Genomic DNA, 23,875 nt, shown 5'->3' with positions numbered 1-23,875 from the left:
AGAAATATTTATGCACAATTATGGGGGACACCCCAAAAGCACTGGGGAGTGCTAAAAATTATTTGGTAGATACCGCTGACAGATAGTAATTTTGACAGCCAGAAATATTTATGCACAATTATGGGGGACACCCAAAAAACACTTTAAATGCCAAATATTGGAAAAATTAAAAAAAACCTCTATCCTCCTCTCTTCTCTAGCGATTTTTGTTAGCACAATTGGAATCAGAATATTGTATTCTCTGTCCCTGCTCTAATCAGCCTGTGACTACACCCTGTGCTCTCTCTCTCTGTCAAATGGCGATGGATTGCTGTGGAGGCGTGTATTTATAATCTTCAAGTATCGCGAGAACCGAGCCCCGAGATCCGACGACGTCACGATGACGTTCGGCCTCGATTTGGATTCCGAACGGGCGGGAGGACTCGGACACCCAAAGTTCGGTTGGGTTCGGTTCTCGGGGAACTGGACCCGCCCATCTCTAGTGTATATATATGTATATATATATGTGTGTGTATATATATGTGTGTGTATATATATATCTGAATATATGTATGTATGTGTATATGTATGTATGTATGTGTACATGTATGTGTATATGTATGTATATATGTGGATATAATATATATATATATATATATATATGTATATGTGTGTGTGTATATATATGTATGTGTGTATATATATATGTGTGTGTGTATATATATATATATGTATGTGTATATATATGTGTGTGTGTGTATATATATATATATATATATATATATATATATATATATATATATGTATATATATGTATATTTGTATGTATACATGTTTATGTGTGTGTATATATATATATATATATATATATATATATGTGTGTGTATATATATATATGTGTGTATATATATATATGTGTGTATATATATATATATATATATGTGTGTATATATATATGTGTGTATATATATATGTGTGTATATATATATATATATATATATATATATATATATATATATATATATATATATATATATATATATATATATAAACAAAAACAGACATAGGTCCTCTGCACTCACCATGTACAGACTGGGGTGCAAGAGGGGGTTGCCCACATTGTATAGTCAAGAAAACAGAGATACTCTGCACTCTCCAAACACATAATTAATGCTATATCAAGTACTGTTCTATATTAAAAACAGGGAATGTTAGTTCCACATATTGCAATATATGTTAAGCTGACCAACTCACGCCAAAGTCTTCCCATTCTGGTCAGTCCTAACATGATCAAATGCTATGCTATTTTATCTGGGCTTAAGGCTTACCTGCACACAGCTTTAAAAGGCAAGTCTTTCCCTAGCACTAGCAGCCATGGGAGACCTGGGACTCACCTGACACAAGTTGGAATTAATTAATGTAAAGAATGGGGTGCAAGAGTCATGGGACTTACATTGTATAAACAAAAACAGACATAGGTCCTCTGCACTCACCATGTACAGACTGTGGTGCAAGAGGGGGTTGCCCACATTGTTTAGACAAGAAAACAGGGATACTCTGCACTCTCCAAACACATAATTAATGCTATATCAAGTACTGTTCTATATTAAAAACAGGGATATATAAAAAGCGTAAAGGGGTGCTGTTTATGCCACTGAATTATTCAACAAGTTTTTATTAACAGAAGTAGTCTCAGAGCAATAGAAAAGGGCAAAGGTTGTCCCTCTTCAAAAAAGTTGAGTAAAAGCAGGCTACTACAGACCAGTGAGCCTGACATCAGTAGTGGGCAAATTAAGGAAAACGCTGCTGAAAGATTTAATTGTAGAATACCTCAAATCCAGCGATTAGCAATAACCTAAACAAAAAGTATTTACTGATGAAGTTCATGTCAAATAAATGTGACTATGAGACAAAGATATAAGATCAAGTTGGAGCTGTAGATGTAACTTTTCTAGATGTTAGTAAGGCATTTGACACTGTCTCACATTGACTCATAAATGATTTGGAATGTTTGGGATTTGATGCAAAGGTGGTAGAGTGGATGTGATATTAGCTGAAGAATAAATGTCAGAGAGATGTAGTAATTGAAATACATTCAGAACATAGAGTTATTATCAGTGTCCTGACTGTCTGTATTTCAACTGCTTCACACAAAAAATGGAAACTGTATTAAAGAAGGTGTTGCGCAATAGTAAACTTCATTCAATGATCGCCGTGTTTCGCTTGCTGTCAACACCATTAATAAAGCATCAATTTACAATGCAAAAAGAAAATATGTAGCCAAAAATACATTGGCTTTAAAATATTTCTTCAATATTTCCCCCTCATCAATACAAAAACAAAGAGAGAATAGAAAAGCCACATTATCAAAAGTACTTTACATAACAGACAAACTGGAAAACTGCAGGGTGGGAGCACTTCTCCTATGTTTCTTAATTGATATATTCTGATAGGTGCTTGATTTTAGGAAGACCCTTTAAGATTAAATTAATGTTTATAAACATGAGAGCGTTAATGCTTTCCAAGGGGTCAAAATTTCCAGGTATGAACCACATAATACATTGTTCAGTGTAAACTTTGACATTCCACTGCAGCTCTGTTATAAAAAATCACTCACACCAATACAGACCGCTGAAGCTCCTCCCACATCTTTAGGACATCATCCTAATGGGAGTTTATTCAACCATTTGAGGTGCCCCTGCCAAGTGCTGTCAGTCACTTCGACCTCCTTCCGAACCTAGTGCAGATGAATGAAAAAAAGCATTGGACACTTATTATTACTTAAGTAGGACGACATATATCTTGTCCACATTCTGACTGGTGGCATAAGAGTCAGATACTATATAAGCATAACCCTCTACAGATTTGGCTAGACAAATTTTGAAATACAGTATGGTTTCCACAGGGAGGGGGGGGGGGGTATTGCTGAGCCTTGCTGTTGAAGATAGATACCACTCCTGTTCAAAAATGAAAGACTCATGGTTTATGACAAAGGACAATACATCCAGCCCACATATGAGTTTGATTTCCCTAAATACTTTTAGAAACTGCATCAATGTCATTGCAATGATGAATATTATTACACATGTTAACAACTCATATACTCCAAAGCGTGCTCCCTGACAATATTCAGACATGTCTGATAATCTATAGGACTGTTGATGTATCTTGTGCAACAGATGGAAGCTTTTAAATAGTAGGTTATAACAAATGTCTGAAAAATTTGGAGAGGAGTTCAGTAATTGATAAATTAGCATATACAGTAGGACAGTGGCCTGTTACTGTCCCTTTGTACTTCTGGACTACCATGGAAGTCCTAGAGACAACTTTTCTGTATTCTATGTATGCAGGGCAGGAGCTTCAAAATCACTTCTAAGAAATGTAAAAAAAGTAATTTATTGGATCTTTCATTAATTACTGATCTACAGCTTTGGGTTTAAAAGTGATGTGTCTGAAAGAAATCATTCAGAAAACAAATGTAACAATTATATAATTTTATTTGTAACAAGTATTTGTACTTGCCCTATGTTATATGGGGTTTTAAAAGCCGAAAATTTCGGAATTGGTTATTTTTATTTTTTATACTTCTAAACTGATTTGTCATTTTTATGGTTTTTTTTTAAAAAAAAATATGTTTTATGCTTAACCAAGTTCTCGGCAACGTGCTTTTTCTTTTTGTTAACATGTTTTAAAATGTATCAGGATCCCAACCATAGTAAAACAAATGTAGGTATCTTTTGCCTTCTGTTGCCCCCCTGTGGCTATTCTAGCACATGCTGCCATTTATCAATTGAGATCATTTGAAAACTCTTCACAGTTTTGTGACTTTCCCCAAATCTTTCACTCTTCTTTTCCTTTGTTCTGAAGTTATCACTCGCATACACATGCGCTTGGAAAATATAGCATTGGACATAGCAAATGCTTAAGTGTACAGTGATCATGTTATCATTAATTGTGCATTTCAGTGCCGCTGACTGTTTACACCAAAACAGACATAAATACCATATTTTACTTCTGAGATAAACGTACAACTTTACAAGCACTTGGTAAACAAGCCCTTACAACACCACTTGTAAAGCATATTTCAAAAAAATACAGTGAACTGACTTGTGAGGTGCCGCTGAACATTACCTCGATGTTCAAAGGCGCATGTTGCTACCTACTCTCATAAGGAATCTCCGCTCCTTTTTCTGTGCAGGGACGCGAGGGAAAATGAGCAGAGATTTTAGTCAGAACATCGAGGTGATGTGTCTCCGCAGACTACTCCACAGACACATGGCGGCATCTTGTGCCGAAATTAATCTGCCGAAATGAAGAGGCAGCGTCTTTTATTTATATGCAAATAGTTCGTATTAATCTCTCTTTTTATAAGATGCTGTAAAATCTCTCCACTTTTTACCCCCTCTATGGGGGATAGTTGGAACCCTAATGAGGCAAGAAATGTTTTTTTGTGCTTTGTTAGTTTCACTGGAAATAGATTTTCATCTAACTTTATTTTTCCAGAAGAGATAGGGATTTAGTTTGATGTCATATTGGATTTAATATCTGTTTATTTACTGGTCATAGATCGGAAACAAAACAGGAAAAGCAATTAATTACACTTCTCCTAATTTGTTTCCATTGTTACTATTATGCAGTTAATACAGCCTCAGAAATCTACCCCACAATTTAAAGCAGTAATTGGGCCAGGAGTAATGGTATTATTAGTTTTTTACACTGTCCTTACTAATTTTTTTTTCCACCAGGTTGAGACCTTGAGGTCTGACATGAGACTCAAATAAATTTGACCCAATGGTAACTAGTATAGCAATTAATATTGGATGCATTTTGCAAAGATTCCTTTACATTGTACGGGAGGCCTAATTTTGATCTCCCATGGTTTTAAAAGGACATTTCTACTCTGCAAGGAAATCTATGGGCCTTCGCGTGATGTCACAGGGGTTTCCTGCTACAAATGTGGTAGCGCTTCGGCATTTAATACACATCTTTCCAATCTGTAGGGTTCCTGGTCCAGCTTCTTGTTCTAAGTAACACTGCGGGTGCCATCCTACAGCCATCATTTGCTAGTGTCATTTAGCCCCCTCATTGCTTAACAAACAAGGGGTTCAAAGAAGTTACAGTTATACTTGCCTGTCTCCCACAGCTTTTCCTGTCGGTGATGGAGGGGATGGGAATTAAAGACATCAATGCATTGACAAGCAATTACATCATTAAGCCCCAGCTTCTCACCAACTGCCTACAGAAATATATTGAAGAGTCAGGGGATAGCGGAGGGAACTTGTCCCTATGGCACCTAGAAACTCAGGGGTACCCTTGTTTAAAAGAACCACAAATTATTTCTTGGTGATGTTATGGGGGGAAAAATTCCATGCATTTGCTTTTAGGTCACTTTCTTGCAATTTCAATAAAAATAACTTTTTAGCCATTTAAGAGCTTTAAGCAAATTAATTGTATTTTCTGAAAAATCAGTCTTCTGGAAAACAAAAAACGTGTAATCATAAAATATATGTAACAGTTTAGTAGTTAAAGTTGATTGTGAAAAGCCATCTGTAATCCCTTGTACAACACATAGTGTAATTGTATTTAGCATTTTGTAAAGGCTTTTCATGATGTATATTTTAAAGAGTGCAAGTTTGTTATAAGCTTGTTGAGACCTCCTTATTCACTAGAGCACAAATAAGGCTATCCAGAAAACTACTGTTAAGAGCAATTAACCTTTTATCATTATCATCATCATTTATTTGTAAGACGCCACAAAGTTCCATATCAAAGGACAGACAGCAATCATACAAAATACAAATCACACATAAAAACAGAACAATTACATAGAAGGTTAAAAGTGGTGCACTGGTGAGAGTGAGGGGTAGAGAGGGCCCTGGTCGTGAGCTTAGAGAGAGAGGACAATGCTGAAGAAAAAATAGTAGCTATGTGGAGATTCTGATCTTTTCATTATGATCCCAAAAAAGTCATTTTATTTCGATCATGTTTTTTTTTTTATTGCTTTGTTGTCTATATCTGCCTGTACACTAAAGACACTATCCAACCAAAACCATGTCTATTTATTGCTGTATCTATTCACTGTTAAACTGTGGCCAATTTATCCATACACGTAATTGGGGCAGCTGACTGGATCCCAATGAGTTTGCACAGTGCCATTGGCTGATTATCACATACACATGGATCATCCGCCAACTAGACTTTTTAGGTTATCTCAGAGAATATCTGCAACTATGGAGTCACTAATGTATTCAATTTTAGAAATTATGCTGCAAAAAACAATGAATACTTTTAGATCTTCATAGCCAGGTATATTCTGCATTTTCACTGCAATCAGGTTTTGTGAAAATTATCAAATTGGCCACTGAGCTTTAGCACCGTATTTAAACCACTTTCCTAATTCAGAAATCGTTTCTCATTGACTTACTTTACAAATTATTTTCAGTTTGTTATATAATTTATGTATAATTTAAGTTACTCAGTTTATAGCACTTATGTTTTAAGTTTCTGACATTTGTTGCCATGCCTTGCCAAACCTGGTAATTAGAATAGAGGATTTATTATGAAAGCCTGCCAGGATCAGCAAGTGCAGATGATGAAAACTTAACAGGTGATTGCTATAGACTGAATGACTTATTTTATTAAAGAAAATAGTGAATATATATATACCAATAAAAGAAAAAGTAAAAAAAAAAAAAAGAAAAGACATTTTGTAATGTTGAAATTATTTTACATAAGTAAGGGATTGTTGAGTATTCCTTTTATATATTATTATTGTTCAATTCATAAATTTAACATCACTTTAACATCACATCTTGCTAATTATATTCTGTTATATCTGCAATGAAAGCCACACACTTTATGTAACACCAGGATTGGTCTAAGTTGAAAGATGCTTGAAGATAGAGCACTGTAGCAGCTTTCTAAATAATGTTGAAGGCAAAGCTATGATTTGTAAGCAAGCTGCAAAAAAAATTAATGCTGTGAATTGAATGTCTTTAGATGGCTAACTTAAAAAAGCTTAACAAAAGGGAGAGCTACAATAGTCTTTGCCCCTTCTTCAGAAAAATATCAAATTATGCTAAAAATACATAATATTATAATATACTATTGTGTTTAGCCAACTGTCTGCAAAGTAGTTTTCTAGGGGTAATTTGGGAGAAAAAAAGACTGCCCATCATACAGCTCAGTGTTTGCAGACCGGGATGAAATAACAAGAGAATTTTAGCACACATTATATGCAAAGTTGTATTATCCTTTGTGTTTTTAATGTTTACTGCAAGTGGAAATGCACATACTTATTTAAATAATGGTCTTTTGTTTTTTGTATCCTCAAAAAAGAACCTAGTTTGTCACCTGTTTTCCTCATCTGGACAAGGAAGAGATGGAGACGCAGAAATTATTGCCCAGCTTGGATGTACAACTGATGATTACTATGACAAGCTTTTGAAAAATGTAAGCTCATTTTTAACTAGACATTCTGTTCACAATATCAAATATTCCATTACTAGTTAGACTGGTATATTTTTAAATACTTGATGACTGACGACTATGCACATACCAGTGAGATGTACTGGGTGATGTGCTGTAATACTCTTTATAAATGACACCTTTGCTATTGCAGAATTGTTATTCAAAGTGGATGCTGGCCAAACAATCATTGCAAATGGTGTTCAAAGTTAATGCTGTGTTTTAAATACAGAAATGCTATGTACTTTTACTTTTGTAGTAAGAAATCCCTCTGATGTTACCATGTGATTTCACAGCAGGATTTCCATGCAAGGCAGATAGATCGTGTTAAATGCATGGCAGACCAGAATCATGGCTACCATGCAAATCAATACTAATAAATTCATTGAAAATGGATTTGATAGTATCTGTTACTATTAGATTACATTTACATTGGATCTGTTAGTGCTGAAAATAAAGGAAACATTCAACTAGCAGGTGACCTTTCAAAGTCTCACACTCTGGTGGTGTTGTAAGCACTATTAGTTATATTTTAAACAATGGTTGAACTGAAATAAGGTGACTGGTACCATAATACCCAATACATGATGCTAATAGAATTAGTTACCAAAAGCTAAATTCATAGACTATATAGAAAATTAATTAATAACCACAAGCTCAAATACTACTTTGTTACTCACATGGAGTGGATCTATACTGGATGTCGGTACCATTGTTTCTTGACAGTTTTTCTTTCTTATTTATTTACTGTATAAAACTTGTGATTATTAAAAATCTTAAGATCTTTCAGAATCCAATATTATCAATATGCACATTAATTTGGCATGTTGTTGGGCTTAATGACATGTAGTCAATGGATGTGAGTTCTAGTAAGACCATTGTGGGAAAGAGAGCAATGCATGGAAAATGAGTGAAGATGCAAGCATTAAACAGAGAGTCTGCACAGCCAAAGCAGGGCAAGGAAAGTGATTAGAATAACCGGTGATAGAGGCAAGTCAAAGGGGTCAATCATCTATAATCCTACACAACCATTTTAGAAGGGATTTCAAAGAAAATAGTATGAAACATACATTTTGGTATTTGCTGTTTAAACAAAAATTGACTCTACTGGAGTGTGTGTTATTGTTTTTAAATATTTATACACAAATGTTTTCTACCTTAAATGTCTATCTAAATATTAACTATTTTCATATTCCCAGTTACAATCAGGCATTAACAAGACTCACCTAGTGCTTAGCAACCCTAACAAACTCTCTAATACAAGTCATTATTCAGATATAGAGTATACATCTCTTCATCCATAAAAACAATGTGTCAGAGAAAGTATGTTTCTAAGTCACACAGTATTAGTCATCTGCTGATTAATTACAGGATCGCACCAATTTAACACAGAGGTTGTTACAATGTTTTATACTGGTGCAGTGAAATCGTTGGTCTGCACGAGGAAGTGGAAAGAAAACGTATGACTCCTGTAGTGTTGCATATCTATCACCTGCAGGAAGCCGAAATGTGGCTCTAGCAGTGTGTAAGGAACCATACTTTCCCCTACTTGAAGACGAGTACAGACGCACAACAGGATGGGCATGGGTAATTAAGTATGTTTGGCTGGCAATCTAAACAAATAAATATATATATATATATATATATATATATATATATATATATATATACATACATACATACATACATATTTCCAATTTACACACACAAGGCTTTATGATAGATTCTCAATGGGAGCCTATGCAGGATATTTCAGTCACTTAAGCTGCTGTGGCCTTTACCCTGTGTTTCAGTCGACCAATTCAAACTGTATTTCTGAGTCTGCAAGCCTGTTTGCTCACGCTGCTTGCTAACAAAGACACCTCCCTGCTGACATGTCAACTTGCTATAAACTGGTGAAAAAGGGCATGTTAGATATATTTCAGTAATGCCATGTATATTATACTTTATCGTAATGTCAGATAATGGCTTTACTTTCTCCTTAATTGTCTCCACTCTTTTCAACAGATCATTTCATCACTGATTATGCAGCTTAGAAGAAATCAACAAGATGTCAATAGAACAGAGTATGTGGCGTATTTAACAATTATAATCAAAACTGTAATGCCTGGGATACATTGATTTGTAAGCGGAATATTTTACACACCACCTTTGAGCAATGTTTCTTCCTGAGTTTGTGGATTAATTAAATATTTTAACAGAATATAAATAGACTGAGGTTATTCACATTGTCACATTTTTGTTTTTCATATATATGTTTATGTAATGCATGGCTATCCTATCCAATTGGAGGTCTGACCACATTTTCTTTGACAAACTCACTAGATTCTATTGTATTACATATTTTAATAATGTTTGACCCATGAGCACAATTATAACAAATGCTCCTTCTCAGATGCACACTTGAACATCACTCATGTGTTGCAATCTGTTATATTAACAACCATTCTCATGCGAATAAATGTTAATGTTTAACCATTTACATAGTAACAGGGTTAACGAGATTGAGATTTTCTAAATCAACCACTCCAAAAACACATTCTAATAACCATGACTGGGGATATGTGCCATTCTGTTATGTATCAAACACATTGTTTTGTTGAAAAATCCAAATACACAGTATATTTACTGCATTACCAAGAACCAGTTTACAGCTTAACTCCACATTAAAATATTTAGTAAGGTGTTTTGTAAGGAACATAATTTGAAGAATCAGGCTTTGTTATTATCAGAATACCAGATCACATAGATTGCAGGTACTTGGAAGGAAACAGACACAGAGCATTGCTTTGCCTTAACATTTTGCATACTCCTCAAGTTAAATAGCAACATTTTAGCATTGAAAATAAATGAATAACTATAACATGTCATGTATAAACATAATGTATATAATTTTAATTCTTTACAAACTATGAACTATATAAATAACTCCTAAAATCACCCAATGCCTCAAAATGCAACTTATAAAGGTTCAATGTCATTTTTTTCTTGTTTATTTTACCAACACTCTAATGATATTATCTAGAACATGCCTGGATAACCTCCGGCTCTCCAGGTGTTGTAAAACTACAAGCCCCAGCATGCTTTGTCAATAGATAGCCAACTGATAGCTTGCAGGGCAATGTGGGACTTGTAGTTTATGGAGAGCCAACCTGAGGCTATCCATTACCCTTGGAGAGCCTCAGGTTGGCCAGGCCTGATCTAAAAGGTCAGACAGACAATTCCAAGCAGCTTAATTTTCTTTTTTTTTTCCTTTAGCTGAAGTCTTAAAATCTAACCATTTATTATTACTTCAGCCACTTTCCATCTGTCATGGATTTCAAAGATTCATATATAAGTTTCCATATTTACTTACAAGTTTAAGCCACCTGACATTTTAGTTCCATGAAAATTCAAGTGCACAGCAAAGTATTTATTCATCCTTGTGTATTTCTCAACAGGTTGTTGGCTGAGCAGATCCGCTCAGTATGTGTGGCATGTATTCCCATCCTTACTTTGCCTGAAGTAGCACCTCTGCTGGAAGCTTTACTTCTTTATCATGGGCCTGAGTCAAATGAGATTCTTGATGAACACTTCTTAGAAGCTGTAAATGAAGCAATTCAGAGGTAATTAGGCAAGTGCGGCATTATTAAATAATGACGTGTCACACAGTGCAAATGTTGTTCTTTTATGTCACAAATGCTGCAATTTTTCTGTCAAAATTAGGCAACTGGTCCAATATCACAGCGTATGTGGTCTAAAAATTACTGCAATGTCCAATAATAATCTGATCAAAAAAGCAATGAGATCATTATTGAACTTGATGGAAAATCGGTCTGAAGATTATCAGTACCTGTATGTACCACAATAATAGGACCCAATGATACCAAGGGGCCACATGGGGCACTGACCATTCATCTATAGGTGCTGTCTTCTGTCTAGCCAGCTAAAAGCTTTGAAATCACACATTTTGTTTCAGCTAATTAGAAATGCTGTAGTTTGTGGTCCCTTGTAAGACCGCTCTGTTAGGATGCACTGATTTGAGAATCAGCCGCAGGTCTAAGCCACCTGACATTGTATCCTGAAGTAGTTTGAATGCTGGAAGTATTATTTTTCTATCACAGACCTGTCCCAAATTCTTATCACTTTACAGGGTAGTTCTGTATATGAAAGTGTATGTGTCAGTCATTCATTTGAAGCAGTAGTTTAAAAGTTGAAAAAAGTAAGGGACTGGTCTATAGTGTTAGTAGGTTAGAATTTAAGTGAAGTTTTAACTATTTCCACTATTTCACTACACAGATTGATTTTCCAAGGACAGTTTCAAGGACTGGGACATGTATGTCCACTTTGAAATGCCTTTGGGGGTGGGAGCAGATTCTGCAATAAAATACAGTCAGGGAGACAAATTGAGCATACTGACAAAAAACAAAATGGTCAATTGTGTGTAATACTGCTAATAGAGTTAGAATATTTAAAGTGAGTAAAGACCTTTGGCTTTAGTAGACAAAATATCATTACATACATTACATTTTATAAGAGCATTTTCAGTGCAATACAGTGCATGAAATCCACATTGAAGGGGGTTGAATAGAGAGCTAGTAGAGAGAAATGGGATTTAGCGGGATACATGCACTGTATTCATAGGGGTTGCTGCATATGGGGTAGATTGAAGTAGAGAAATTGGCAAGATGGTTTTATAAGGATAGTGAGAATCAAAAGAGGAATGTGCCAGATCTTTGGCTTTGCTTCGGCTGAATCCTGCAATCCAAATCCTCTATCATCATATCCATTTTTAGTGCTCAGGATTTTTGCTTTTTAGAGTTAAAATTATAGACTGTCTATTATAAGGGCTTCTTCTGATTAATTTTAAATATAAATCGGGGTTTGGATTCAGTTCAATATTGATTTAAATTGTTGTTAAAGAAATTGTTATTCAGCCAAATCATAAAATATGGATTTGGCACATCCCTAAATCAAAGCATGTGTTATGGAAGAAGGAAAACACTAAGAAGTCGAAGATTTATGTTAGATTAGAAATCAGTGTTGGAGAGAGAGAAACTAATAAGATGTGAGGGAATGGGACAGAATGCAGGTGGTAGGACTAGATGGTGAATGAAGGGTAGAGATTCCTTATTAGCAAGATCAAATAGGTTAAAGGTGTTGCTATATATAGGGTAATGGTAAAGGCAAAGAATTAGAGTGCAAAAAGGATATTGTGTAGATGCACCAAGTTTTCATGGGACAGCTGGCACATCATACTGCAGGTGTTAAGCCTTAATTAACTTTTTTCTTTTTTTTTTTTTATTATACATGCAATGCCCTTTTTTACCACCAGATGTCACATTGAAGCAGTTGATCTAACAGTGCACTGGAAATCTCCAAGATGAGTAAAAATGCACGCTCCCCCCCCCTTTAAAATTCATACTGACGGTTTAGGCTGGTTTCCACTGAAACAAGGGAACAATGAGTGTGGGGTGCCCCTGCTAGAGTAGAAACAAGCAAAAGAACTGACATAGTGTGAACCAGTACCAGCCTGTATGGTGCAGGGGCTAAAGCCTCTTTGGAGGACGGGACCAGGGCTGCCAAGAAGAATTCAGGGCCCGGGTACAACAAATTCATGGGGCCCCCCTCATAGTGAAGTAAGCCCCAAAATTTTTTTGCGCCGCCTTACGGCGGCGCAAAAAAAATTGGGTATCTGGTCATATATTCAGGGGCGTGGCTAGCCAAACGGCAGTGCAAAAATTTTGGGAGGTGTGGTCATGCATTTGGGGGCGTGGCAAACGTGCCATTGGGGCGTGGCTAACATAAAAACCACTAGGCTCTCAATTCGCCGGAGCGTCACATATGTTCAAGCACGCCTGACTTTCAGGACATCTACCACCACAGGGTAGTATACAAACAATGCAGTGTGTACACAAACAGTTCAGTCTTGGCCTACACCTTACATTGGACACAACATTCACCAAAAATTGGTATTGTCCCTACTAGAATCACAACATTTCACACACTGTGCTGCTCTCTCCTACCTGTTCTTCTCACTTTCTCCACCTGTGGCTGCTGCTTTCTTTAGTTGTGGCTTGTCCGGATCCAGAAATGTTGAAGGACCTATTTTGAAAAAACAATGGCTACATTTAGAAAATTACAGCCAGCCCCAGCGTTAAATCAATAGCACCCACGATTAATAATTAGGCCTTCCTCCAGCCCCAACATTAAAATAATACTATTCACATTTAATAAATAAACCTATATCCCTTCCTGCAAACAGCCCCAGCAATACCTATTTCCCGCAACCATCACTGCCATTAAATAATTCATAGTCACATTTAATAAATAGACCTCATTCTCCCTAAACTCACCCCAAGATTCAATAGCCCCCAAACCACCCCATCTTAAATTAATAGTCCCTACTATTAAATTGCCTCACCATCACCCTACAAACAAAATAGCGCCCATTAATTAGCTGCCACCTACCTCACACACACTACATTGCAACAAGCCCCCTGTGCCATTACACACACAATACTGTGCCCCTTCATCACAACTACACTGTACCCCCTTATGCTCACACTGCGACCTCCATGCTGCTTTTCCCCCTTCTTTTTTACTTTGTGCCTCTCTCCCACTTTTTTTCCTCCTCTGTTCCTCTCTCCCACTTTTTTTTTTATTCCCCTGTGGCTCTCTCCTTTTTTTCCCTCCTCTGTTCCTCTCTCCCACTTTTTTTCCCCTCCTCTGTTCCTCTTTCCCCAATTTTTTTTTATTCCTCTGTGGCTCTCTCCTTTTTTTCCTCCTCTGTTCCTCTCTCCCACTTTTTTTTTTATTCCCCTGTGGCTCTCTCCTTTTTTTCCCTCCTCTGTTCCTCTCTCCCACTTTTTTTCCCCTCCTCTGTTCCTCTTTCCCCAATTTTTTTTTATTCCTCTGTGACTCTCTCCTTTTTTTCCTCCTCTGTTCCTCTCTCCCACTTTTTTTTTTATTCCCCTGTGGCTCTCTCCTTTTTTTCCCTCCTCTGTTCCTCTCTCCCACTTTTTTTCCCCTCCTCTGTTCCTCTTTCCCCAATTTTTTTTTATTCCTCTGTGGCTCTCTCCTTTTTTTCCTCCTCTGTTTCTCTGTCCCCTTTCTTTATAGTACTGTCCCTCTCTGTTTTCCTCCCCTTGCCTCTCCGTTTCTTTACTTACCTTTTGTCAACTTCTTTCTTTTCTTTTCTGCTCTTCTGTCTCCTCTTCTGTCTTCTTTCTTCCTGCTGGCTGCGGCGCTCCTCACTGACTGACAGGCGTGACTTGATGACGTCACGCCCGGCAGTCAGTGTGAATGGAGGAGAGGAGGGACACGGCGCCGCTCGATCACGTGAGTATTTATTTATTTATTTATTTATTTTAATTTATTCTTCCTCCCAGCTCCCAAGAAACCCAAGACCCCCCCCCCCCCCCCCCCCCCCCCGCCCCGCGGGAAAGAAAAAAAAAAAAATTAAAAAAAAAGCGCAAGACAGAAAAATTAAAAAAAAAAAATTTTTAATTAGCAGCGGGGGCCCGGCCCGGGCCCCCTGGCATGGCCGGTCCCGGGTAAACTGTACCCGCTCCCCCCCCCCCTCTCGGCGGCCCTGGACGGGACTACAAATAAATAAGATGCCCCCCCCCCCTCCCAGACACTACACCACTGAAAAGGGGTTTGGCTTCTTTTGGCACCTCTAGGCTGCGGGTACCAGAGCAATAGAAAAAACACTGGAGTGTCAACTTTGCCATCCAAGTGGTTCTAGTATAGTCATTATGGGGTCTCTAACTAGCATGTCAAATCACACAGTGTTTTTTAATAAAATGTAGTTTTTTGTTTTGGTTTATGATTAAAATCTCTCAACCCGTGTGTAATAACCTCCCAACTGGTCATGCTTACCAAATTGTATTTGGGATTATTGATCCCTATATTGAATCATGCGGGGCCAATATGCCAAATTGAATGGAATCTTTTTCTGGAGAATACAGAAAATATGTACCATATTGACTCATAACGAATATCTATTAAACCAGCACATATTTGGTTTTGGCTGTACTTTCTGTTATTTTGAGTATGTAGCTGATGGATTAAAAATGTCTGTATAATATCCTGAAGTTGTCTGAATTTAGTAAGGTGCAATTACAAGAGAGTGTTTTAACAAAGTAACATATGGTTGACATCCTGGTTCAGTTTTATGTAATTGAATATAGCATTTGCACTCAATAACAGGCTCACTGCAATGCTAGTTTTAATGCTGACATTGATTGTGGTTTAACAGTAGGATGACTTTAGTTATATGGTACACTGCTGTCAGAATACATGCTACAGTCTCTGAGGAGCACTGCTAAAGAAATTAATCAGGTGATGAATGCCTAAGGTAGTGTTGGGAAAACAGTTTACTTTTGAAATAGTTATTTATTTTATAGGCATGGAGCCCTCGATTATGGAAAAGCATCCAAAAGCCCCCCAAGTATTGTATTGCTTTATATATAATGTTTATTTCCTGACCCTGAACTGTCTCCCGGTTGTTTATAGCAACCAGCATAGTGGCATATAACAAGAAATGTGCACATCCCCACTTTCTACATTTGCCAATGAGTTACCAATTCATCATCTAGGTGTATTGAAAAAAGTGCTACTTTTTCCCAAAACCATTTGCAAGGTGAAATACTAGTCTCATGTCACATCGTCATTAATGTGTAAGTTATTATTTTAATTTGTCATACTAAATTAGTGAGCATAGCGCTATTATTGGGTGTTTTATTTTTTTGCATAAGTTTGTGAGCCCCAGGTGAAATGTTAAAAATCGCACTTCACATCTGCTTCACATTTGATTTACATTGACCGCTCCCTTGTTTATATTGTGCTATTCTGTCTATATGGTGATGGTTTCCATGTTGTGTGAGAAAATGTTGTTTGTCACAAAGATGAAGTCTTGTATACATTATATTTACAACACATTCCACAGGGTTATGTACCATTTAAGCAGCTGGGTGGTCCTCAGAGCATTGGCTTATGTTCTCAGATAGGCACTTGTTACACCAAAACATAGAGACCACACTATAGAAATTAATCTAAATCTAAAGGGCCATTGCATAATAGAAATATATTTAACTCACTCAAATGCCCACATAAAATGTAAAAAGTGTTTGTCACTTACTAATTTATGCAATATTATAACATTATTTTGTAATTAATTTCTCGTAATAATATCAGTGTAGTATTTTTCATAATGCAAGTATGTTGTGTTCTGAATAAAGCACAAAAGAAAGTAAAGCCCAGTGAATATTAAATTGCCCTAGTAATCATTATGTCATATATACCTATGGCTTTACACATCTTGGGTTAATACCACACTATATATTTGTATGATTTCTGGAATTTACAATTTATTCTGGCCGTGAATTGTGAACTTTGCTGCATAGGGCTAATTTATAGTTTTGGTCATTTCCGGTAACGCTGGTCTTTGTTTTATCTACATATTATTGTTATTTGTTATTAATATTAACATTTATTAATACATAAACTATTCTCTTTAACCTCCTCTCTCGACTTCTCTCAGTAAGTTGAATCCTCTACTCATTGGGATGGCCATTGCCTTGATCTTGTTTTCTCTAGACTATGGTCAGTTTCTGATTTCCTATAAATTCTCCTTTCCCCCTCTCGGATCATCACCTTATCAGCTACATGTTCAACCCCACTACTTTAAACACTCTGCTGTCAAACTCTACCAAGCCTCCTCATACCCACAAAAAGCTTAACTCTATTAATTTTCAACGGTTTTGCACCTCTCTCCAACACCTTCTCTCCCCAATCTCTACATTCATCTCCCCTGACATGGTAGTACCTTACTTTCACCATACCCTAGCAACAGACCTTGATTAAGTGGCTTCAGCGTATATTTATACTTTACGTCAACTTCCATGTCAATGGTGGCACACTAAAGTAACACGAAACCTTCAAAAACGTTCCCATAAAGCAGGATGTCAGTGGCGTAAATCTCGTACCTCTAATGAATTATTCACATATATACTATCTAACATTCCTATCGACATGCTCTAGAGACTGCAAAACAAACGTACTCCCAATCTCTCATCTATGCTCTGGCTTCTAACCCCAAACACATGTTTAACACCTTTAAACCTCTTCTCAACCCTACCACCCCTAACCCTCCAACTACCATCAGTGCCCAGGATCTTGCTTCCTACTTCAAGTACAAGATTGATAAGATCAGACTAGAAATGGCATCATCTTCCTTGACAAGAAATCTGCTCAATTCCTTTCCAGTACCCTCTGACACCTTCTTTACATTTGATCTCACAAAAAAAGAGGAAGTATCTATGCTCTTCTTACCGTCCTACTCTACCCCCTGTCCTCTTGATTCTATACCCTCACAAATTGGTAGATCCCTGTCTCCTGTGCTCATTCCACCTCTTAACTAAAATCTGTAATCTCTCTCTACTGGTATCTTATCTTCATTATACAAGCATGCAGTGATTACTCCTATTCTGAAAAAAAACAATTTCTGATCCAAACTCTCTCTCAATTTATTGTCCCATTTCTCAGCTCCCATGTCCCTCCAAGCTTCTAGAGAGATTTGACTACACTTGTTTCACATGCTTCCTTTCCACAAACAACCTATTGAATCCTCTTCAGTCAGGTTTTCGCTCACAACACTCCACAGAGACTACATTGACTAAAGTTGTCAAATGATTTGATCACTGCTAAAACCAAAGGCCATTACTCTCTTCTAATTCTCCTGGATCTCTCTGCTGCATTTGACACTGTTGACCACTCTCTTCTCATACAAACACTGCAATCCCTAGGTCTTCAAGGCACTGTCCTATCCTGGTTCTCATCCTACCTTTGTTATCGTTCTTTCCATGTTCATTTTTCCACCTCTTATCCACTTCTTTTTTCAGTAGGAGTATCACAAGGCTCAGTACTAGGTCCTTTGCTGTTCTATCTATACCACTTCTCTTGGAAAAGTAATAAGCTCTTTTGGATTTCGGTACCATCTCTATGCGGTTGATACCCAGATTTATCTATCCTCTTCTGATCTCTCGACATCTGTGTTGTCTCGCGTTACTGATTGTCTTTCTGCCATTTCATCTGGGATGTCCTCTCACCAACTCAAATTCAGTCTATCAAAAACAGTTAATAATATTCCCACCCAACAACAGAAGTTATCTACCTGACATTTCTTTTTCTGTTGACAACATAACCATAAATCCCACCCCGCAAGCTCGCTGCCTAGGTGTGATCCTTGACTTGCAACTATGCTTTATTCCCCACCTCGACTCTATATCTAAATCATGTTACATACATCTAAAAATCATTTCCAGAATATGCACATATCTTACACAAGACACTGCAAAAACTTTAATTCATGCACTCATCATCCCCTGCATTGTCTATGGCAATTCCCTCCTTAGTGGTCTTCCCCTAAACAGACTTGATCTATTTTGCACATTGCAGCCAAACTGATTTTTCTTGCAAATCGTTCTTCCTTTGCTGAGCCACTGTCAGTTTCTTTATTGGTTGCCTGACTCTTAAAGAATCCAATATAAAATTATTCTATTAACATACAAGGCCATCAAAAAAACTGCACCAACATACATCTCCTCACTTGTCTCAAAATATTTCCCAACTCGACATCTACGTTCTGCACAAGGTCTGCGTCTCTCATTCACTCTCATTACAGGACTTTTTTCGACATGCACCCACTTTGTGGAATTCCCTCCTTCACACAATAAGACTTTTCTCTGGTCTACAAACCTTCAAGCGTTCCCTGAAAACCCACCTCTTCAGGCAAGCTTATAATATTCCTCAACCACCCTCTTAATCTCACTAGGTTACCCTATTACCACCCAATTCACACAAGACAACAACCCTCTGACCCCAGACCAACATTGCTGTGTGATTACATCACGTAGCCTATGAATCACTTTTTACCTTTGCAATCTAGCTGGACCAGTATGCAATATGTTGATTTAATCTCATGTATCTGACTCCCATGGACCTACAGTTTGTAAGCTTGCAAACAGGGCCTTCTTACCGCTTTGTCTGTTTTATCTAGTATTGTTTATTACTGTGTTTGTCCCCAATTGTAAAGCACTATGGAATTTGCTGGCTGTATATAAATAAATGTTTATGATGAGGATGATGGGTACATTAAAACCAATAACTAAAACATTCATAGTGGGCATTAGGTTGACCTGGTATCAAAGGTTTTGTGTTTAGTGTGTGAGCGGCCAGAATTTGATGGTGTTCTTTGAAGAGCTTAAAATACAGGTGGGCTGTTTTAAAGGTTTATATGACATGTAGATTTCTGAACTGAGCAGAAGTGGATGTCTGTAAGATTCAAGGCTCAGATAAAGAAACATTGCAGTGGCAGGCTGAATTATGGTCCAATAGGATGCATTTAGAATAAACTTAAGTTTAATATTTGTGTGTGTTTGAATATTGCCATCTAGTGGCAGAGTCAGAAACCACTGGCTTAAACAATTCAGTTATACAAAGTAGTTTACCAAGATGGAGGTTTTATCTATCTGTGTAGGCTAGAGGAATAAATCAAATATAAAATAAAATATAATTTCAAGTTTACAGCCAAAAGAGTTTGGTGCATGCAAACTAGTGTTCAGTGTAAGATGCTGGCAGTATATAGGAAGGGATGGGTGGGGTGAAGAGAGGAGTGCATTTATGCCTACTCGCATGCCTACCAAGTCATCCAGTTTAAGCAAACGCTTTAAACTTGTCCTTGACAATGTACAATTTGAATTACACAATCCTAAGGTGGATCAGTTTTCTGTAATGTTTAGAACTGGAGCATGGTGATTCTACAGCTTTTTTTTATTAAGCAGTAGTTGAGCTAAGCAATTACAATTTGTGTGAGGATCCATCAAGTTGATAAGAGAAGGAACCAGTAGTTGCGCTTGGTGTGTGTATTCTAAACCACCAACAGTGATTGTGACTTATGAACCTCTGCAGTTTCCTGATCCCAGCCTCTTCATTCGAAAATAAAGTCCCTATAGGTGTTTATGAGGACTGAAATTTTGCCTTTTTTATTAAGCTCTAAAATTTGGAGCTTGACCTCTGTAGTTATAACCTATGGCAGTGGTTCCCAAACTTTTGCAGACCGTGTGCACCCTAAGAGTCTACATAATTTTTTCAAGGCACCCCTCCAAAATAATTACTGAGCAGTCCTGTTTTAGAAGTAGTTGTGTCAAAAAATTGTAATAAGTATTTAGGTCAGGACAGAAATACTTATTTAGTTGTATGCAAAAATGCCCCCTCTGCATCCAGACACTCTGCCCCCTCTGCATCCAGACACTCTGCCCCCTCTGCATCCAGACATTCTGCCCCCTCTGCATCCAGCCATTCTGCCCCCTCTACATCCAGACACTCTGCCTCCTCTGCATCCAGACACTCTGCCCCCTGTGCATCCAGACATTCTGCCCTCGCTCACGCTGGTCCCCCCTCCTCTGCCCTCTGACACGCTGGTCCCCCCTCCTCTGCCCTCTGACACGCTGATCCCCCCCTCCTCTGCCCTCTGACATGCTGCCCCCCCCTCCTCTGACACGCTGCCCCCCCCCTCTTCTGCCCTCTGACACGCTGGTCCCCCCTCCTCTGTCCCCTCTGCCGCATGCCAGCTATAGGAAAAACAAAACAACACAAAAACTTACCAATCCGCGCGGCGCCGGGACCCAGCATCCACCTCTCTCACGCAGCGTGTGTGTCATTCTGTGACAAGCTGCGTGAGAGAGGTGGATGCTGGGTCCCGTGTGTTGTTTTGTTTTTTTATATGGCTGGTCCGCGGCACCCCTGTGACAGCACCGCGGCGCACACTTTGGGAACCGCCGACCTATGGGGAGAGCATTGCAGGAGAGGGATCATTAGATCCCTCCACTGTGGACTTCATGCTTTCCTCATAGCAAATTCAAACGGGCCATTAGAACCTGTTAGTAATGTGATTACAATTGCTATCACTTTACTATAGATTATTCGCTGGGACAGGCTCCCATCGGAGCCGCTGTCCCAGTTAATCAATTTTAATAAGTTGCCACGTTAATTAATTTCTTATCTTTGTGATAAGAAATGTAAATTAACGTGAGTAATTTGTGATTGGTCATAAATAGACTGCTAGGTCCAGGATTGTGAATCAAAGGCAGAAATCTTTGAGATGAAAGTTAGGTGCACTGTCAATCTTTGCAGTCAGCCCATCTCTCAGTTATTGACAGAGCTTGTTACCAATTTACTGAGAGCTTTTGTGTTTCTCCTCGACATTTGAGCTTTGCAGGGTAAATAAAAAAAAACATAGGTCTCTGGGATGGAAGGCAACTGATATAGTTATGGCTTATTTCCTAGCCAGTTAAGGCCCCAGAGTTCTCCCACATGTTGCCATTTCTTTTTGGGGGAGGGCAGGAGAAGTCAGTTGGAGTGTATACCCCAGGATGGTATTTGGGATATGCTAGAAGTCCTAAGGCAGCCAGGCAAATGTCTCTGGTCCATTTCTTCTTTACCTTTATTATTTAAGGTTTAATGGTTTATTAGAGCGTATTTTGTGCTCTTTTACCATTGCTTATTAAATATTAGCCAGAATTGTGTCTGCACATTTCCATTTTCCATGTAAACATCTATTCTCCTAGGCCAATAGGGCTCCATACCATATATGTCTGAGTTACTATGGATCTCTATGTCTTATATTTAAATAAATGCTCCATATATTTAAATATAGTCCTTAGGGGCACATTTATCATTATTCACATAAAGTGAAAAGTAGTTTTCAATCCTTATCGCAATGATAAGGATTGAACTACTTCTCACATTTATGTACAGCCGTGCACAGAAACAGCAGTTCCGAAAAACAGCTGTTTCAGTGATAAAAAAAAACTTACTTACCCCCCTCTTCGGAAGCGCTGTCTTCGGGTCTTCTCTTCACTCTTCAAGTGCGCATGTCCAGTCCCAAGAACTGGACATGCGCACACAGATCCCCTCTCTGTCTCTGCAACGATAGTTGCAGAGAGAGAGAGCTGTGAGTGACAGGCAGGGATCATGTGATCCCTCCACACATGCGCTGTACAGCTCTGCTCTCCAGCAGAGCTGACAGCATTAGATTTCCTCAATTCGGATGATGTACGCCAGCTGCAGCTGGCGTACATTAACATGACAAGTTCCCGAGAAAAATGTTTTTTCGGGACTTGTTAGATTGCAGCCAGGAGCAGTCACCATTCTGTTGAATGGTGACTGCTCCAAAAAACGAAGAGGAGTGCAAAGCAGCAGATATCCATGATATCTGCTGCGATGCCCCCTTAATAAATTTGCGGAGGACACTGTGGGACCTTAATGACCCGTTAAAAGCACTATCGTGCTTTATTAAATATGCCCCTATTTCCCTACATATAATTTATATTTGAATAAGCAAACTAAAAGTTTAATTACATTATCTTGACCAGTGCAGATAAACTAATATTTTTGGTAAGCTTGGATAAAGGTGCTCAAAATGAAATTCCTGCCTATGATTTTAGATCAGTGGTGAGCAATCTACTAGATTTTGGTGGCCCCTGAATCCACCAAGAGACCAAACATTTTTAATATTTTGGATAATAAACAAATACGGACATGAATATATTTGATTAAATCTTCACTAGCAGTTGATTGGGGATCTCCACTGTTGTCCAACAAGTTTCCAATGCTTTTACAAATACAGAAGCGAAAGTTTCTCAATCAGTTTATAGGCTCATAGCACGTGCTTTAAAGAGTGGAGTTATCCTAAAAGGAACAAACACACAGTAAAATCCCCCAGCACACTGCTATAGCCAGCAAAATAACCTGCCAATTCTACTGTAAATAAAAATGCAAAAGTCTTAGTTGCACTCATTTGCAAATGTATGTTACAATGCTTTTACGATGAGCCTCCAGCACTGAGGATCTTTCCTATGGACATAGTGATCAGCAGCATCCAATAGTATGTCAGCAAAAGTGATAGTACTGTCAATTAATAAGTGTCCAATAGAAATAATGCCACCAATATGTTCAGCAATAAAATTAATGACCAATATTATGCTACCTATAGTATTAATGTCCCAAAGTATGCCAACAGTATTAGCAGCTGGCAATGCCAACTATAGCAGTAATCTTAAACCACCAGTAGTGGTAATGTCAACCAATAAGCTACCAGCAGTAGTTCTGGTCACTAATATAGCAACAGTATCTGTTTAACTATATTTCTGGTGCACTATGGCACCTTGTGCATGTAGATCTTTATGTATAAATGAATTACACTCACCTGATGACCTAGTGTGAGAGTCTGATGTTGTCTCAGGGAACAGCAGCAACTGGGACTATTCCAGCAGCCGTGGTTGTGCAGTGTGTCATGTTAAGACCATTCTTTCATAGTTAAGCTGAAATTACAGAATCTCCAGCCTTCCTCTTCAAGCATTTTGAGTATCAATGAGCAGACTGC

The 23,875-nt window shown here is 37.9% G+C and overlaps 1 protein-coding gene across 4 annotated transcripts in view; it reads left to right on the top strand.

Annotated features, from left to right (window-relative positions):
* FANCC (FA complementation group C) overlaps positions 1-23,875 on the top strand; it is a 220,269-nt gene that overhangs the window by 109,503 nt on the left and 86,891 nt on the right. For all 4 annotated transcript variants that reach the window (XM_075211083.1, XM_075211081.1, XM_075211082.1 and 1 more), the window contains 3 exons: positions 7,318-7,431; positions 9,454-9,512; positions 10,887-11,051. In XM_075211083.1, the coding sequence (XP_075067184.1) occupies positions 7,318-7,431; positions 9,454-9,512; positions 10,887-11,051 (338 nt within the window). The remainder of the gene's footprint in view (positions 1-7,317; positions 7,432-9,453; positions 9,513-10,886; positions 11,052-23,875) is intronic.

The sequence above is a fragment of the Mixophyes fleayi genome, chromosome 1, assembly GCF_038048845.1.
Source record: "Mixophyes fleayi isolate aMixFle1 chromosome 1, aMixFle1.hap1, whole genome shotgun sequence".
NCBI classification, from domain to species: domain Eukaryota; kingdom Metazoa; phylum Chordata; class Amphibia; order Anura; family Limnodynastidae; genus Mixophyes; species Mixophyes fleayi.
The sequence above is the reverse complement of the archived record's forward strand: the minus strand, read 5'-3'. Positions and strand labels throughout refer to the sequence as shown.